This window comes from Tarenaya hassleriana, unplaced genomic scaffold, assembly GCF_000463585.1.
Source record: "Tarenaya hassleriana unplaced genomic scaffold, ASM46358v1 Cleome11, whole genome shotgun sequence".
NCBI lineage: Eukaryota > Viridiplantae > Streptophyta > Magnoliopsida > Brassicales > Cleomaceae > Tarenaya > Tarenaya hassleriana.
The window spans coordinates 1,224,573-1,240,683 of record NW_010961290.1 but is presented as its reverse complement, the minus strand read 5'-3'; the positions used below and the strand labels follow the sequence as shown (position 1 = coordinate 1,240,683).

Here is a 16,111-nt window from a genome sequence, read left to right as displayed (position 1 = left end):
TTACATGACATATCGCTAGCGTGTATATTGGTATACTCGTACATAATACATTTTTCATTGACGAATATTTATATACATATATATGCACATGTGCTCGCATATATACGCATAGTGTCTAATGCGAGTACATATATACCCCTCCTATGGTATCTTCTATTTATAAGAACACTAGATCAGTTATACCACAAAAACCGTATTTAAAGCTCGTTTGCATGCATACCATATATATGTACGCACATACATATACACACACACTGAACATTGTGAATGCGTCATTGGATTATTTTAATTATGCTATTAAGAGAAAAATTTCACACAAGCTACTTATACAAATGCCTGACATTACCACATTATTATAATTTATATATTTGTGTTATACGTACATATATATAATATGTACATGTATGTGTGTTGCGTCAATTCGCTATATCCAAACACGAGTAAACTAAGGAAACATTGGCGTTTGCAAAATCGAGAAGAAAAGCTTAACCGTCCGACATCCATTACACAGACGCGCACAATGTGTAATGTTTTAGTTTTAATCATATTTTATAATACACACACACACACACATATATATATATATATATATATATATGTATGCATACACACACAGATATGCATGAATTGACGTTAATTATACATTTTTTGCTGTCAAAGTGTTTCGCGATATACCATTATTTATGTTATTTTAAGCATTTTTTCCCCTTCTGCTTTCATCACCTGCCGAGACACAGAGCAGCTTCAACGTCCAACCTCCATGCAAAACCACCTGACCCCATTTTCCACACATCGCACGGTACAGCCATCTTGACCACCGATCGGCTCTTCTCCTCGTGCCACGTTGACTCGCACCGAACCCTTACCCTGCACGTCACCGCACCGTATATGTCCCCCATGCACGCCATCTCCCCCATCTGATCCACCGTGACTAAAACCCAAACCCTCACATCTTCCTCTCCGGTCACACCCATCATCCTCCGGTACGACCCGTTTACCCACCTGACCCGATTCGATCCGTCCGAGACAAACCCGGGACACGTGTCACCCTCTAAATGCCTCACCCTCTCAGTGTCCGTGCGGCCTAGCTGGCTTCTGATGGCTTCGTCAGTGCACGTGCCCGTCACGCACTCCACCGTCACCCACGAATCTGCCACCGTCCGGCGGGACTGCGAAAGGCTCATGACCGTATAATTTTCTCCCGGAAGTGGGTCCCCGTAAGTATTATTCGCTTTACAGTACTTACCCGTACTGTCGGTGAAGTTAAATACAGCCTCTCGAGTTCCAAGATCGTCTCCTTTTTCCGGCAATAGCTGAAGCGTCACGATATCTCTATGCGACCCACTTCCATCACTGCCCGCATCTTTACAAAGATCTGCTGTCTGAGCCCTCGTCATTTCCACCTTATAGTAACGGTTACTATTACTATGATTATTGTTATCCTTACGAACCCTAACGTACTTTCTCTTGAATCTTCGGTTTCTACCGATAGAAATCCTTGTACCACCAATCGCTTCATCATCAGTCTTATTGAGACAGCCTCCAACTACTGGTTTCGGAGCGATTGGTCGGAATCTTTGCAATATATTGCCGATGACCTTTCTGTTGTAGGGGGCCGACGTCGCTGGCCACCGATCCCCCCCGTCCATGTAGAAATCTCTCTCTCTCTCTCTTACTCCGGTAGGGCAAATTAGGTTTTGGTTTGGGTATGGTAACATGGATGGTGGTGGGAGTGGGGGGAATAGAAGAAAGATGGGCAAAGGGAGAGAGAGAGAGAGATGGGAGGCATATGATATGGGCACGTGTCTAGGGCAACGGGAGAACAGAAGCAATCAATTGATTGGTTGATTGGTTTCATGAGGTGAGAGAGCCACAACCAAGACTGACATACATCTCATAGATTCATAAATCTAAAAAAAAAATGTTATATCCAATTTACATATCGGTCCGTGTCCCAATCCTTTTATTCCTGACTGCGCATTTAATATTTTAGAATAATAATTTTAATTACTTGCACAAATTTCATTCGCCTATCCGATTTAACGTGACGACCAAAATTATCAGACAATATATAACGACGCATCACGACTCGTTCTGTTCTCGAGTTTTGTCTTAGAACTTCATATGTTTTCATTGAATTTTGATTTAAACGCGGTGGAAGTTACAATATATATATATAAAGAAACGATATTTCGAATATCTAAATACAACTATATCACTGAAAATCAAACGGCAACTAATGAAATCCGAATCTTATATATGGATAGAATACATAAAACCATAAGATTATCTTATATACTTAATATTATTATGTGAAGTGTTATGTACGTACATATAATCCGGCTTTAACTACATTTTCCCACAATTCTTGCTTGCAGATCCCCGAATAAAATCAATTATTTCTCTATTTCATGTAATTTTGAAATAAATTATTTTCTTCTTAAATACTGTTTAATACACCAAATCTACTAGATAAAAAACGTTCTACGATCTATCTATATACATATATATAATTAAACTGTCAAGTATTTATATATATATATATATATATATATATATATATATATATATATGTGTGTGTGTGTGTGTGTGCGCGCGCGCGATATATACATATACGTTAGCATATCTATCATGATGGGGACATTGATATTTGTCCGAAGAGTGTTGGACCAATGAGTAGCAACCATCTATTCCACTACCGAAAGCGAAATTACACGTGGAAGTTTTTCAAGCCAATAGGGTCCAACACAACATTATGGAATTATATATACATATATGTATGTGTGTGTCACACACTTTTGAAATATTAAAAAAAAACATTATTAAGATACCATGTCTGATTCGTCCTTACTCCTCATAGATGGATTATATATAATTAACTCCAATTTATTTTCCGTAATCGTCGTAATTACTTTATTTTAAAGCTCGGATGCTGCCGATGCACTAAAGTATACATCTAAAAAGCTGTAAAGATAACTTGTTTTTAACAGATGGGTTGCAGGATTTTTTTTTAAATATTGATATATATATATATATATATATATATCTATATATATATATTCAGGGTTTAAGCCAATAATGTTATGATTAGACGATTACGGAATCTATATATATGAAAATAGGAAAATTGAACTTCGAAGCTTAATTAATTTGATTAAAAAATATTTATATACGCAGACAAGAAAAGAAGAATGTACTACCAGTGTATTAAAATAAGATACACTTGATGGTTACGATAGCAAAATACAAGTACCAACGAATCTCTAAACCAACATTTTTTAAAAATATATCAGTCGATGAGATTGTAAATTATGATTACAGAAACTTGGAAAGCAGATCATGAACAATGACATGATAATAAAATAAATATGATGCTGCCTATTTAAAGATAATTGGAAACAAAAATTGCATATTTATGTTTACCGACCACCTTTTGTTTTCTCAATTAAAAGTAACGAACGGAAATCGATACAAATTCGATGGCTCAAAACGAAATGTTGAAATACAACTCTAAGATTGTATACATATATGATAAATTAATAGTGTAATTGGAATACATGAAGTCATGCGCATGTTTCAAATGGATTCTTAACAAATTAAACATATAACTTAACAAAAATATAAAAAAAATTATTTATCTATAAATTTTAAAAAATTTAGTATTTGTTTTTTGGTGTAAATTCTCTTCAAACTTTAGCAGCTTTATATATAGAGAGATAATATCGTAATTCAACGAATGTATAGTTTTTAATAGAAAACCGGATACGTTGAAATTCTGAAAAAATATATATATATATATATAAATAATTGTCTTTAGACATTAATAAAAAATAAAATAGCTTATCAAGGGACTTCGAGAAATCGTAAACGTAAAGGACTCTCATTGGCTGCAGTTTAACACAAAAGTAAAAAGTAAAAATAAAAATATTTATCTCGAAACATGGGAGATATTCCACCAGCCGAAACGTGGCAGCCATGTACTGCCGGATCGCCTCACGACAAGAAACGTGGACGGTGCAGATGTGGTTTAGATCGATGACTATTAGATGTGGAAGTGACGTCATCATGTCGAAAAGAACAGCAACAGCACATTGAAATACCGGGACGCGATTGGTCGGATTTGTCTAATGTATATTATCGAAATGCCACGTGTACGTTTCTTGGCGATAGGCGTGATGAGTGTTTCATGACAACTTTATTTATTCCTCTCCGAACTTTTTCCCTATCTTTTTCCTCCACCAATGGGATGAGTCCACTCGGCGAAGAATTAGCGAAACGGACAACGAAAGAATCGATACGTTATCATGACTCGTACGGGCATCTGCACATATACACACACCCATATACGCTCATACATATATATATATATGTGCAAATGCATAATCTAACATCGATATTATAACGACCAATAGACCAAATAATATGCATATACATACACATATATACAAAAACATATATAGGAAGACGAGAATACATCGTGATACGTGTAATGAAAGGAATTGAAAGATCATTGGAATGGTCAATTCACAAGCCTATATGATGAGACAAACCCATGAAATATTAGCACAAAATTAAGAATACCAATGATATATATATGTATATATATAAATAAATAAAATGAAAAAAAATATGATTATAAGGCATGATATACACGTAAGAGAAATAACATATGATCGAGAAAAATATGGTTGTATTTAGACATCCATTCAAATTCCCTATATTTATTAACCTATGTTCATGAATCATGTAGGTTATGTGCGTGTAATGTGCATTGAGTGTTTGGCGAGACAATTATAGGATCCCGACATAGTTCATATCATTGTCTCATCTACCATATTGGATGCAGAATTTTTTCCTAATATTAATTCATTCAAATCGATATATGATTCGTTCATATGATTCTATGAAATACTATATATATAGCAAGAGAATTTCTAAATTTATATATGTATATTTTTACTAATTATTTAAAATTTAAAACAAACGATCGTTCGTTATCTTTCAGAAACCAGATTTTCGATCTATATTCCAGTATTTTAGTTTGTTTTTATATCTATCGGTTCTTCGAATTTTAGCAGAAAAAAAAATGCCCAAATCAATAACAATCCACCCAATATCATCTTTTATTTGATATTTGCCAACCAGTTTTTGGCATTATCAGCTATATAAAACTCTACACGCTCATAGATTTCTTCTCACCTTCATTCCTCACACTTAGCCACATTACCATATCATAATCCCTCTTAGTTCCTTCTGTCGATCTTATTACTGATGATAATCCAAGATCTTAATCATATGTTATATACCCATAATAATAATAATCTCACACCACAAAACTATTCTTATTTCTTACCCATTTCATGAGCGTCAAAGCCATAGCGTTAGAGCAGCTCTCGTATCGAGCCTCCATGCAAATCCACCAAACTCCATCCTCCACACATCACACGGCACCGTTTTGATGTGCTTCGCATCCTGCCACGTGTACTGCAGCCGAGCCCTACACGTGAAACTCCGGTATCCACGGAACGCCGTCATCTCGTCCGTCACCAACCGCACCACCACCTCCGGCGACTCTCGTCCGCCTCCGATGACATCGCCGGAGATTGTCCTCCGGTAAGCCTCGTTCACCCACACGACGCGGTCCGAGAAGTCGGATATGAACCCTGGACACGTGTCCTTGTGCAAAGTGCCCACTATCTCCTCGTCCGTACGCCCCAAAGCATGAAAACTCGAACCGCCGTCGTAGTCGCATGCTCCTGTGACGGACTCCACCGTCACCCATGTTTCGATCTCATTTCCCGGCCGCATCCCCGCCGGTGTATCCGCCGGGGCTCCGCCGTCGGCGACGACCCACGTGCCGCTCACGTGGGTTTTCTCCACGGTTATCGTTTCTGAGGTCGGATCGAGTTTCTCCGAGGCCATCGGCGTAGATTCATCGTTGAGATTAGATTTCTCCGGCAAGAGCTGAAGTGTGACGATATCTCCGGAGATGAACGAGTCTTTCTCCGGATCAGATGCAGATCTGCCTTTTCTTCTACAATTGTTCTTATTATTCTTCGAAACCCTAACGTACTTTCTCTTTGTTCTTTTGCTCGTACCGTGAGGGTTGCTGTTGCTTCCGATGCATGGTTCACCAGTCGTCGGCTTCGGAGCGATCGGACGGTACCGGAGCATGAGGGTGTCGACGGTGGCCTTATACTGCGCCATTCCGGCGCATCTTAGCGTGCGCCATAGCTCATCTTTATCCATCAGTCTCTCTCTCTCTCTCTCGTCTCATTCTTCACTCCCTCTCTCTCTAGTCTTTCCGCGTCTCTCCGGTGAGCCGAAGAGATTATCATACGGGGCAGCGGGAGATGGAACGGTAAAGCGCCACGTGTCTAGGGCAAGCATACGATACAGTCGAAACATTGGACGGTTCCGTTAGTTTCCTATGTCATCGTTACACCATATTTATGTCTCTAAGTTGTTTATTTTTTTTAAGTCATATAATACGGTTAATGCCATAATTATGATTATACCACTACACATGACTTCAAAGCTTTCCACATATGTGTAAATTTGTCTATCAACTTTATGCTCAGTTTGTACATATATATCCGATTTTACTTCATGGGTTCGGTTGGAAGTCGTTTTTAACATTTAATTCGCATATATATATATATATATATATATATACATACATACATACATGGACCTATATATATCATTGTGAATGTTTCTGTCATGATACAATGCGAATTCCAAAAATATCACATCCGCTTTCCATTATCCACGACAGCTAAACTATAACCCCCTTCATGTTGTATTGTGTGTATAGTTTTTTTTTTTCAAATAATTTTTGTTCTCCATTTTTCTCTTGCACATGTAATGAAATGACTGTGTGAATATAGCGCTTTCGTCACCGTTCCCTATATAAAAGAATTGTAATTTATGGATCAAAATAATTAATATGTCGTTTTCTAAGCGTTTAATTTGAAGTTTCATGTTTTTTTTTTTTGCTATTCTCTTTGCTTTCGTTTCCTATATAAGATATTTTAATTGTGTCAATATATACATATAATATAGCTATCAATTTTACTCTCAAAAACCATAAAATGTAGGATTCAGACTTTGAATACATTATGAACACCGTTACCATCTAAATAATTGATCCACGAAGGGTGGGCTAGCTATAATAAGATGTTCATATAATTCATATAGTATTTATAATAATTTGATTATACATGTACATACATAGGTAATCAACCAACAAGGGTACAGCAGTTGGTCCATGGTAATCTAAAGAGATCTATTTCTAGTGATGGCTATCCAAAGCATCCAATAATTTTGGTGTCCCTATAGGAACTTGTCATGTTTTTTTTTTTCCCTAGTGAAATTGTGTGTGGGGCCCATGAAAGGCTCAAAGCTTATTTGAAGCCCTCTGATTGGTTTTGAGGGCTTCGACCAATACAATTGCGTGAAGTGTCCTCCTACTCTCTCATCTCAAGCTGTCACGTCATAGACACACATATCCACACACACACACGTATATATATATATATGTATATATGTACATGTCATAGTGGCTCATGCATTTATATATATATATATATATGTGTGCGCGTGTAAGTGTAAATGAATAGACATGTCTCTGAGTGTTATGGTTGGACATATGCTTCACCCAATTCGAGATAAGCTATGGCTCAACATAGACCAATAGATAATAGATAGATATTCACATTTTTATCTGCTTTTTGCTGTCGGAATATATATATTTTTTGTTTATAATTATGGTTATATAACGCAAACCACAATATTAATTCAAATTTTCAGATGCTTCCTCCTATTTTAGTTTACAGAAGTTTATAGAGAGATAAAATTCGGAAATATGTATTTTTTTTTACTGTCTTATAATGAAATTGTGTGTCTTTTCACTATCGCAAATATGACGAGAATCGTAGCTCTGGCTCTGGTCGTTGAGGTTGGAGGCCATGAACACGTGGCGCAATGTCGTTTTTTCGGACCTTTTATCTTTTTCCCCGTTTTGATAAAAGCCGTTGACCGGAATAATTGCTTCCCCCCCCCCCCGGTTCACAAGCTTCCTCGCTCTTGATTGATGGGCCTAAATTAGGACCTTAAGTGTTCTTGCACGAAAGATTTCTGTTTGTTCAGAAAAAAAGGCCAGAGATTATATCCTTTGTTGGGCCGAAAACCACGAACCACTGCCAGGGATTTTGATCACGTGTTATCCACGCGCTACAGGTGGCGTGTGAAGATTTATCTATTGACCCGGATGATTTCTCCAGCGGACTTCGATGGGCTTACAGTGGCCATTCGCGGGCCCATTAATGGCTTATGTTTATATTAATGGGCCTAAAATGAGACCCATAAAGTGCTTTTTCTTCGCTGCCACTCATCTTATTACATGGACTCACCAGTTCAAACTAACCCTTGTTCGTCCGCCGCGTTTCCTCCTCTGTCATTTTGGAGCTGTAATTGTTCCATAGAGAGAATGGCCATACAATTATTTGTAAAAAAAAAAAAAACTCTTAATCGCTGCAATGGGCCAAGTAATGGAGTGAACACATTTGATTTAGGGAGTTGCTATTAGGGCCTTGAGGTGTGAAATAGCGCACCAGAAAGGGGCACGCATCTTTTATTATTAGTGAGACAAAGCTGAAGGAAAGTGAAAAGGGACACGTATCTCTATCAATAACACAAATGAAATATGACAACAAAGATGAAATCAAAATCTATTGGAATCAAAATCTTTTTCCCCCTCATGTGCCGTCTAAACTGGAAAAAAAAAAAACAGCTCTCTTTTGCAACTTCCATCAAATTTGACAAGGGAAATGCGGTTACCTCGTTTCGAGATGTTATTACCAGAGGAAAATAGGCTCCTATCTTCTGGCATGACATATCGACGCGAATGAGGACAGGGACATGGAACGCTCTGTAGCTTAGTTCACTACGTCGAGAACCAGCTTCCGAGACTTGAGAACCGACCACTTCAGTCGCCTGTAGTACGCCGCTTGGAGCAGTGCCAGCGATAGTAGGAATATCCATTTGAAACCCATCTGCATATATATATATATATTCAACCAGAGTCGGCCAAAATCTGGTATGAGAAACTAAAACACTCCGAAAAAATGACATAGAGCTGATGAGAACTGCACGGCTCATTATCTGTAACTTGCGGGTGAGGGTGTCTGGTGATAATCAGGGACTTTGTCTAGAAGAAAAATTAAGGTATTGAAAAGGGTCAAAGGAATTTTGGTGATTTTCCTGGACTAAACTAGACTTGGGCAGGGTAGCAGTGCAAGTGGTAGTAGTTTATATAAGTACATGTATTTGGATTCATATGTTGTTTCAGTCATTTCGCCTGCCAAGAGAGCTAGAATTTTTGGTTCTGGTGTTTAATGTGTGTGTATATATAGATATATAGGGTACACAAAATGCAGAACTTAACAGGACAAAAAAATGGCGCTAGGGGCCTAGGACCATAACACCGACACCAATGTTCCTGTCCAGGCCAAGAAGGAAGAAGAAAAAGAAGAGGAAGAAGAACCTACCAATTTCCTCTCTTCCATTTCGGGTTCAGCTGCCCAGGCTAAGAAGGACACGACATCTTTACCCATCTGTGCCATGAATGAAAGAGTGAGTTACAATCACAACCCAGAGAAATGAATTCAATCATGTGATCAGAATTCTTTCCTCAGCTAAGGAGACCCAACCTGAGCTTCTGTGGCAGGGGTACCATCCTCATACTCCACAGCTCCATCGTTTAGCATTTTGGGCATGGCGATTGCTCCCCCAGGGAAATAAGGATTGTAGTGCAAACCATCTCTTATCTTTACCATTGTCAAAGGGTTGGTCCACAATCAAGAACCGGAAGTTGAATGAAGTCGAATGCAGAAGGGAGATAAAGGAGATTGAATTTACCGAAACACCGGCAGGAGGATCACGGTAACCAGTCAGAAGAGCAAATACATAATTCTGGCCATTGTGGCGTGCCTGGTAGACAGAAGAGTGAGCCCTTTTAGATCCCAGAACACTAAATTTCTAGATATATACAGTTTCCATGAACAAGTGACACCTTGGTTATGAGACTAAGATCTGGAGGGTATGCGCCTCCATTGGCAAACCTTGCAGCTGACTCGTTTGAGTATGGCTGAGGAAAGCGGTCACTGAGCTTACCGGGACGGGTGAACATCTCACCCTCATCGTTAGGTCCATCTTCGACCTCGATTTCAGCTGCCATTGCTTTTGTTTCTTCCTCTGTGTAGGCAACACCCACCAAATCTCGGTAAGAGACTAGAGACATTGAGTGACAAGATGCACAGACTTGCTGGTAAACCTGATGGCCACGTCGGATCCTGATCATATAACAAGCTCTGAATGTTAAAATCAGAGTAGCTTTACATGGCTGTATATTATTTGAAAATATGTCACCATAGAGGGTTACAGTCCAACTTATGTATAGTAGCTGACAAGCAATCACAACTACATAAGAACGGAATATTTATGACTAATAGACGTAGAACAGTATCATATATACAGTTGACAATCAAGACTCACGAAGCATGATCATATGAACTTAGGATGCCATCATGGGGCCAAGGGTAGTTTGCACATTCCAACCCATGTTCAGCCTCATCAGCGGATGCTACTGATGAAAAACTCAATAATCCCGTCACACCAGCACCCACCAGTGCCAGAGCTCTAACACCAGCAGAGCCGGCATCCTCGTGAGCTTTCTTCGAGGAAAACCATGACAGGGTCGGTGCCACCTGCAAGAAACAACTCAACCCTAAAAAAATCAGTTTGCCACAGGCGAGAGTTATGCCCTGACCAGATGCACTGTCAGAAGATTACCAATGATCAGCGACCTACGAATCAGAACTTCACAAGTATTTCAACCAGAATCGTATGAATAACCAAAAACCTTCTGAAAACTGAGATGGTAAATGGCATGTGGCCGAATATGATACACACGGTCGCCTTCTTACCCTAACCAAGGGCTAGCGTGGGATTAAAATTCTCCAACTTGATGTCTCGGAGAATGAGAAATGACAAGAAGTTTCAAGGGCTGATTTTTCGTCATCATAAGCTAACGTGAATAAGCAGCTAAAAGAATCCAAAAAATACATAAGAAATTAATATCAAACAGATCCCAAACTACTATGACCTCCATAGAAATCAAGCTTAAAAATAGCATTGGCTAAACCGAAATCCAACAAACAAACGAAAAAAACACTCACAACTGAAGGGGAATGGAGTTTTCTCCTTAGAAGCCGCTGAATAATTCCTCCACCAACCATTTAGATGAACGCTAATACCAATCGAATCGCTGAAAATGAGAACACGAATGAGTTGAAAAAGCGAAGTCAAGCAGTGATTCGCAGATTCAATACACACATACGCATACTCAAAAAGCGCATAAGCCCTAGAATCCGACACTCCGCAGATCCCAGAGAAATTGATATAAACCCAAGGCAAAAGTCTCCGTAGAACGATTTGAGAAAGAGAAGAAACTCACCGGAGGATGGACAAACTGGATCAGCAACGGCGACGAACAACAAGCGAGGGAGACAGACAGAGGGAGGGAGAGACAGATGGGAAGAGAGGAGAGGAGAGAGAACGATCAAACTAGTAGTATATATAGTACGAGGGAAAATGAGAGTTCCACGATAACACTGTGTGGGTGCGACGCACGACACCAAAACTCTTTTAGGCCTAATGAGCCTAATATTACTTATAATTGAGCCAACATGGGCCTACATGGGCCGAACAATGAAATTATCATGTAGAAATGGCAGATTTTAAAAAATATTTTAGTTAAAAGTAGGCCCGTTTGGGCTACATGGCCTGAACAAAATGAAAATTTTCTTATTTAAGATGATTTTAAAATTAAAATTATATAGTTATATATATATATATATATATATATATATATATTCAGTTAGCAATTTTTGGTACGGATCCGAGTGACAGAGGAATAAAGATCACAGTGGATCAGGCCGCGTTGACGGCCCACTAAGAAAAGACTATAAAACCAAATAATAGAAAATGAAAAAAAAAAAAGGGAAAAACGAGCATGCAAAAGAAACAAGGAGCGAAGGGGTTTTGCTTTCAAAACCACCGGCGCACAATCGCTCCCGGTTTCCTGAGATTCTCCACCGACGCGGGGAATGGTTTTCTGAGCAACCAAACAGCTTTCTCCCTCTCTCTTTCTCTCGGGATTTACCTCCTATAAATGAGCGTTGACGTCTTTTTCACAAGTTGTGCTTAAAAAAATGGCGAATAAAGTTGATCATCATCACCATCACCACCACGTTTCGAGGGGATTGGTGCTCGTATTATCGTTAGCGAGTCTTCTGGGAATAGGATCCATCGCGGGTTTTTTGTGGTCGTCTTCGTCGTCGTTTTCTTCTTCTTCTTCTTCTTCTCCTCCTTTCTCCGGTGTTGTTTCCAACTGGGTTCTCGCGAACTCTTCGAAGATTCACGTGACGAATGTTGATTCATCGATTGTTCAGAAGGTCTGTGCTTTTCCCCCCACCCTTTACCGTCTCTCCTTGCGCTGTGACGTGAATTTCATGCGACGTTTAGGTTGTTTTGATAGATCCCCAAAGTGGGATTTTCTTGTAATTTGAGCTCTGTGTTTGGTTGCTGTGAAAATTGAGGAAAATGCTAGCATTGCTAGGAAGACACTATTCTTCGCCACTCCCAATGTTTTTGTATTTTACTCTGATTTTCTGATAAATTAAAGGAAAACCGTATCCCCTCATTTCTATATGACTTGAATGAAGGCTTTGGAAACGTAGGAAAGGCAAGATTCTCCAATGACATCTCCGAGTTTCGTGTTTGGCTGCTGGGAAAATCTATGATTACGGCATTTTCTTGCGTTTTCCCCTTTCTCACTTCGTCATCTACATTTGCAGAGAAACAAAGAGGGGAAGGGTGCAGAGGACGGTGACCGGTTCTTGTCGCCGACTTTTGCGGATTTGCCAGCCCCTGAGTTAAAATGGGAGCAGATGCCATCGGCGCCAGTTCCTCGTCTGGATGGATATTCCGTACAAATCGATAATCTTTTGTACGTGTTCTCCGGTTACGGCAGCCTCGACTACGTAAGATTGTCCTCCTTTTTCAAACTTTTGGACTGTAGAAAGTCTCGATTTTTAGTTGGATTTCGAATTGGATTTGCAAAACTCGTCTAACCCAGTTCGGATCTGAAGATAAATTGTATGTTTCCGATTCAGGACTCTCATGATCAGATTGTTTTTTTTTTTTTGGAAATCCTTCGTTTGTAGGTTCATTCCCACGTGGACGTGTATAACTTCACAGACGATACTTGGTGCGCAAGGTTTAACACGCCTAAGGAAATGGCACACTCACATCTCGGAATAGTGACTGATGGGCGGCGATATGTGTATGTGATATCGGGGCAGTATGGTCCTCAGTGTAGAGGTCCGACAGCACGGTCCTTTGTCTTAGACACCTCAACGAGGACATGGCTCGAGTTTCCCTCATTACCAGTACCAAGGTAGTTTATCTTTTTATCCTCATTTACCTTCAATTCAAATGATTTGTATTTCCAGGTTTCTTGCAAATGAAACTCCTCTGCTGCTGCTTAAGAGAATGCCTGTCTGTTTATGCTCTGCTCTGCGGTTTTGACAAGTTCCGTTTTCTTTACCCTAGGTTTTGTTGATCTGATGACTTTCCGGGTTTTTCTCTTTATTAAACCTAAGATAAGTTTCGAGTCTATGTTTTGTGGCCATGAAATACCCAACAGAGAGAGAGAATCTTGAGCCTGTTCATAATCAGGACCATGGGACATGTTTTTTTTCTTCAAACTAAGGAATTTTGAGCCTTGGCGCACCACCGGTTAAGGTGTTGTCACAACGTCTCAGGTTCGAATCCCGGAAGCAGCCTCTTGCAGAATATTCTGCAAGGTAAGGATTGCCTACAATCCACCCTTGTGGTGAGATCTTTCTTCAGATCCCCGCTCAACGGGATGCTTTGTGCACCGGGCAGCCCTTAGGAAACTTATGTCAATGTCAAACATGAGTTAAAAATGGGCTTTTGTTTGTCAAAGCTGATGATGCTAATGTAACTTTTCAGATATGCACCTGCAACTCAGTTATGGAGAGGGAGGCTTCATGTGATGGGCGGCAGCAAAGAGAATCGAAACACACCAGCCACCGACCATTGGAGCATAGCCGTTGAGGACGGAAAAGCCATCGAAGGGAGTTGGCGAGAAGAGATTCCCATCCCCCGTGGTGGACCACACAGGTTTTTCTTCTTCGTTTTGTGTTTTCTTCGAGGTTCTCAGCTTCTGAATATCTATCTTCTCAACCTCATTCTTCCCGTGGATTGTTTATGGCAGGGCCTGCATAGTGGCCAACGACCAGCTTCTCGTGATTGGCGGCCAAGAAGGAGATTTCATGGCGAAACCTGGCTCGCCCATCTTCAAATGCTCCCGCAGGCGCGAGGCAAGATCTTTATTCCCCTCTCTCAGATTGGTTTATCGGGCATTGTTACTGTAATTTCAGTCATAAAAGATCATCAAATCATGGGTTTAAGTTTGATCCCGATTTCAGTACTTCTACGGGGAGGTGTACATGATGGACGACGAGATGAAGTGGAAAACATTGCCACCGATGCCAAAGAACAATTCCCACATAGAATCTGCATGGATCATCCTCAACAACTCCATTGTCATCGCAGGAGGAACAACAGATTGGCATCCAGTGACCAAACGCCTAACCATGGTCGGAGAGATCTTCCGGTTCCGTCTAGACACACTGGTAAATAAATTCCCCTCTTCTTTTTTCCCCTCCTAACTGGGGTTCTGAGAGATTCTGAGTTTTCTTGGATCGAACGTGTGGGAATATGCAGACGTGGTCTGTGATCGGACGGTTGCCGTACCGAGTGAAGACAACGATGGTCGGATTCTGGGATGGTTACTTGTACTTCACATCAGGGCAACGAGACAGGGGACCCGACAATCCACAACCGGGCAAAGTCATTGGAGAGACATGGAGGGCCAAGTTGAAGTTCTGATGTTGTCAGGTCGACGACTGTTGTAGTGATGAGAAATTTACATGAAACTACAGTAGAAAGTATATATATATATATATATATAGAGGCGAATTTGAATTCATTCCAGTTTTGTTGTCAGTTTCTTTTGTATATATCAAAAACAGGAAAAAAAATTCTGAAATTTCGCAGGTAATTCTTATGAATTAACTTTAAAATATCTAATATTCTTTTTCTTATCAGAAATTCCGTACCTTTCTGCATATAAAAACTAGTTAGAACTAGAGCTAAAAGCCGAAATTTGGTATATACAGAGGCAACCTACTGGGGAAAATGTCGAGAATATAGATTAGGGTTTGAACAGAGCTTGCTCTTGTCCGGCGACCGGCGTCATCAGGAGAATATCGCCGTACGGGTAGTCTTGCTTCACTCGCAAGTAACCTTTGCTCTTCAACACCTGCAAAGGTTGTAGCAACCCATAAAAACATATGATACAGAACCTGCAGATAGAATGGTCAAAAGCATCGGAGAATGAAAGCGCATCCTCCGTCAATGCCATGGCAATGGCACAGTCCACATACTATTACCCTGTTTCTTGTAAATATACAAATATATACATATACGTCTATGTATGAAACTCATCATGGGTGTCTCCACTGGGCACCATACAAATCACAGGCTGGTTTGACGATTGTCTGGCGTGCCACAATGGACGAGCCACGGCTTAAGCCATAAGCGGACCATGGCTATCGAGGACGAAACTTCACCACTAGACATAAATTACCCGCAACAGAGCTTGGTGGCCTTTTTTCAGTCGTATATGTCACACTACCGAACTGGTTCAAACAAAAAAAAAATGCATGGCCATGAACTTTGAACACAGTTTGAGTCTTGAGAAAGACTGTTTTTAAAAAGTTATCTGGCAATGGCCTAGACTTGTATGCTTTTTCTTCTTCTTTAAAACAGGAGCATGAAAGAAAATTTTAGAAAGAAAAGAAAATACCAGTGTCTCGTAGAAGAGACGTGCGTTCTCCTTCCGTGTTCTTCCTTTGCAGAGCTGGAACAAGCTCACTGTTTCTTCCTCTACTCTTTC

At 40.0% G+C, this 16,111-nt stretch overlaps 5 protein-coding genes across 12 annotated transcripts in view; 1 reads left to right on the top strand and 4 right to left on the bottom strand.

Moving 5' to 3' along the window:
• Nucleotides 1–406: 406 nt before the first annotated feature.
• Nucleotides 407–1,894, bottom strand: LOC104805340. The gene has a single exon (XM_010529879.2). The coding sequence runs from the start codon at nt 1,716–1,718 to the stop codon at nt 720–722; it is 999 nt and encodes a 332-aa protein (XP_010528181.1). The 5' UTR covers nt 1,719–1,894; the 3' UTR covers nt 407–719.
• A 3,201-nt stretch (nt 1,895–5,095) lies between these two features.
• On the bottom strand, nt 5,096–6,635 carry LOC104805338. The gene has a single exon (XM_010529878.2). The coding sequence runs from the start codon at nt 6,247–6,249 to the stop codon at nt 5,368–5,370; it is 882 nt and encodes a 293-aa protein (XP_010528180.1). The 5' UTR covers nt 6,250–6,635; the 3' UTR covers nt 5,096–5,367.
• A 1,963-nt stretch (nt 6,636–8,598) lies between these two features.
• On the bottom strand, nt 8,599–11,613 carry LOC104805337 (cytochrome c1-2, heme protein, mitochondrial). Its single transcript, XM_010529877.1, has 8 exons — nt 11,519–11,613; nt 11,241–11,329; nt 10,558–10,769; nt 10,076–10,355; nt 9,922–9,993; nt 9,714–9,830; nt 9,552–9,617; nt 8,599–9,056 (listed from the first exon to the last, which is right to left on the bottom strand). The coding sequence occupies exons 2-8, from the start codon at nt 11,298–11,300 to the stop codon at nt 8,940–8,942; spliced, it is 924 nt and encodes a 307-aa protein (XP_010528179.1). The 5' UTR covers nt 11,301–11,329; nt 11,519–11,613; the 3' UTR covers nt 8,599–8,939.
• A 464-nt stretch (nt 11,614–12,077) lies between these two features.
• On the top strand, nt 12,078–15,142 carry LOC104805336 (kelch repeat-containing protein At3g27220). Its single transcript, XM_010529876.1, has 7 exons — nt 12,078–12,518; nt 12,921–13,106; nt 13,290–13,522; nt 14,101–14,271; nt 14,366–14,471; nt 14,580–14,786; nt 14,878–15,142. The coding sequence occupies exons 1-7, from the start codon at nt 12,276–12,278 to the stop codon at nt 15,040–15,042; spliced, it is 1,311 nt and encodes a 436-aa protein (XP_010528178.1). The 5' UTR covers nt 12,078–12,275; the 3' UTR covers nt 15,043–15,142.
• A 60-nt stretch (nt 15,143–15,202) lies between these two features.
• Nucleotides 15,203–16,111, bottom strand: part of LOC104805335 (sister chromatid cohesion 1 protein 2) — a 7,148-nt gene continuing 6,239 nt past the window's right edge. For 4 of the 8 annotated variants that reach the window (XM_010529875.2, XM_010529870.2, XM_010529872.1 and 1 more), the window contains exons 13-15: nt 16,022–16,099; nt 15,803–15,854; nt 15,203–15,475 (exon numbers count right to left, since the gene is read on the bottom strand). In XM_010529875.2, coding sequence (XP_010528177.1) covers nt 15,306–15,475; nt 15,803–15,854; nt 16,022–16,099 — 300 coding nt within the window. In that variant the 3' untranslated portion in view covers nt 15,203–15,305. The other 4 variants (XM_019201571.1, XR_770465.1, XM_010529873.2 and 1 more) reach the window with 4 other exon arrangements.

Coding starts and splice junctions, on each gene's coding strand:
- LOC104805340 (XM_010529879.2), bottom strand. CDS start 1,718: ATGTTACCATACCCAAACCAAAACCTAATTTGCCCTACCGGAGTAAGA.
- LOC104805338 (XM_010529878.2), bottom strand. CDS start 6,249: ATGGATAAAGATGAGCTATGGCGCACGCTAAGATGCGCCGGAATGGCG.
- LOC104805337 (XM_010529877.1), bottom strand. CDS start 11,300: ATGGTTGGTGGAGGAATTATTCAGCGGCTTCTAAGGAGAAAACTCCAT. Junction 9,994..10,075: donor ATCTTAGTCTCATAACCAAG/GTGTCACTTGTT, acceptor TCTGTCTACCAG/GCACGCCACAATGGCCAGAA. Junction 9,057..9,551: donor AAATGGAAGAGAGGAAATTG/GTAGGTTCTTCT, acceptor ATATATATGCAG/ATGGGTTTCAAATGGATATT.
- LOC104805336 (XM_010529876.1), top strand. CDS start 12,276: ATGGCGAATAAAGTTGATCATCATCACCATCACCACCACGTTTCGAGG. Junction 14,272..14,365: donor CCCCGTGGTGGACCACACAG/GTTTTTCTTCTT, acceptor TGTTTATGGCAG/GGCCTGCATAGTGGCCAACG. Junction 14,472..14,579: donor AATGCTCCCGCAGGCGCGAG/GCAAGATCTTTA, acceptor TCCCGATTTCAG/TACTTCTACGGGGAGGTGTA.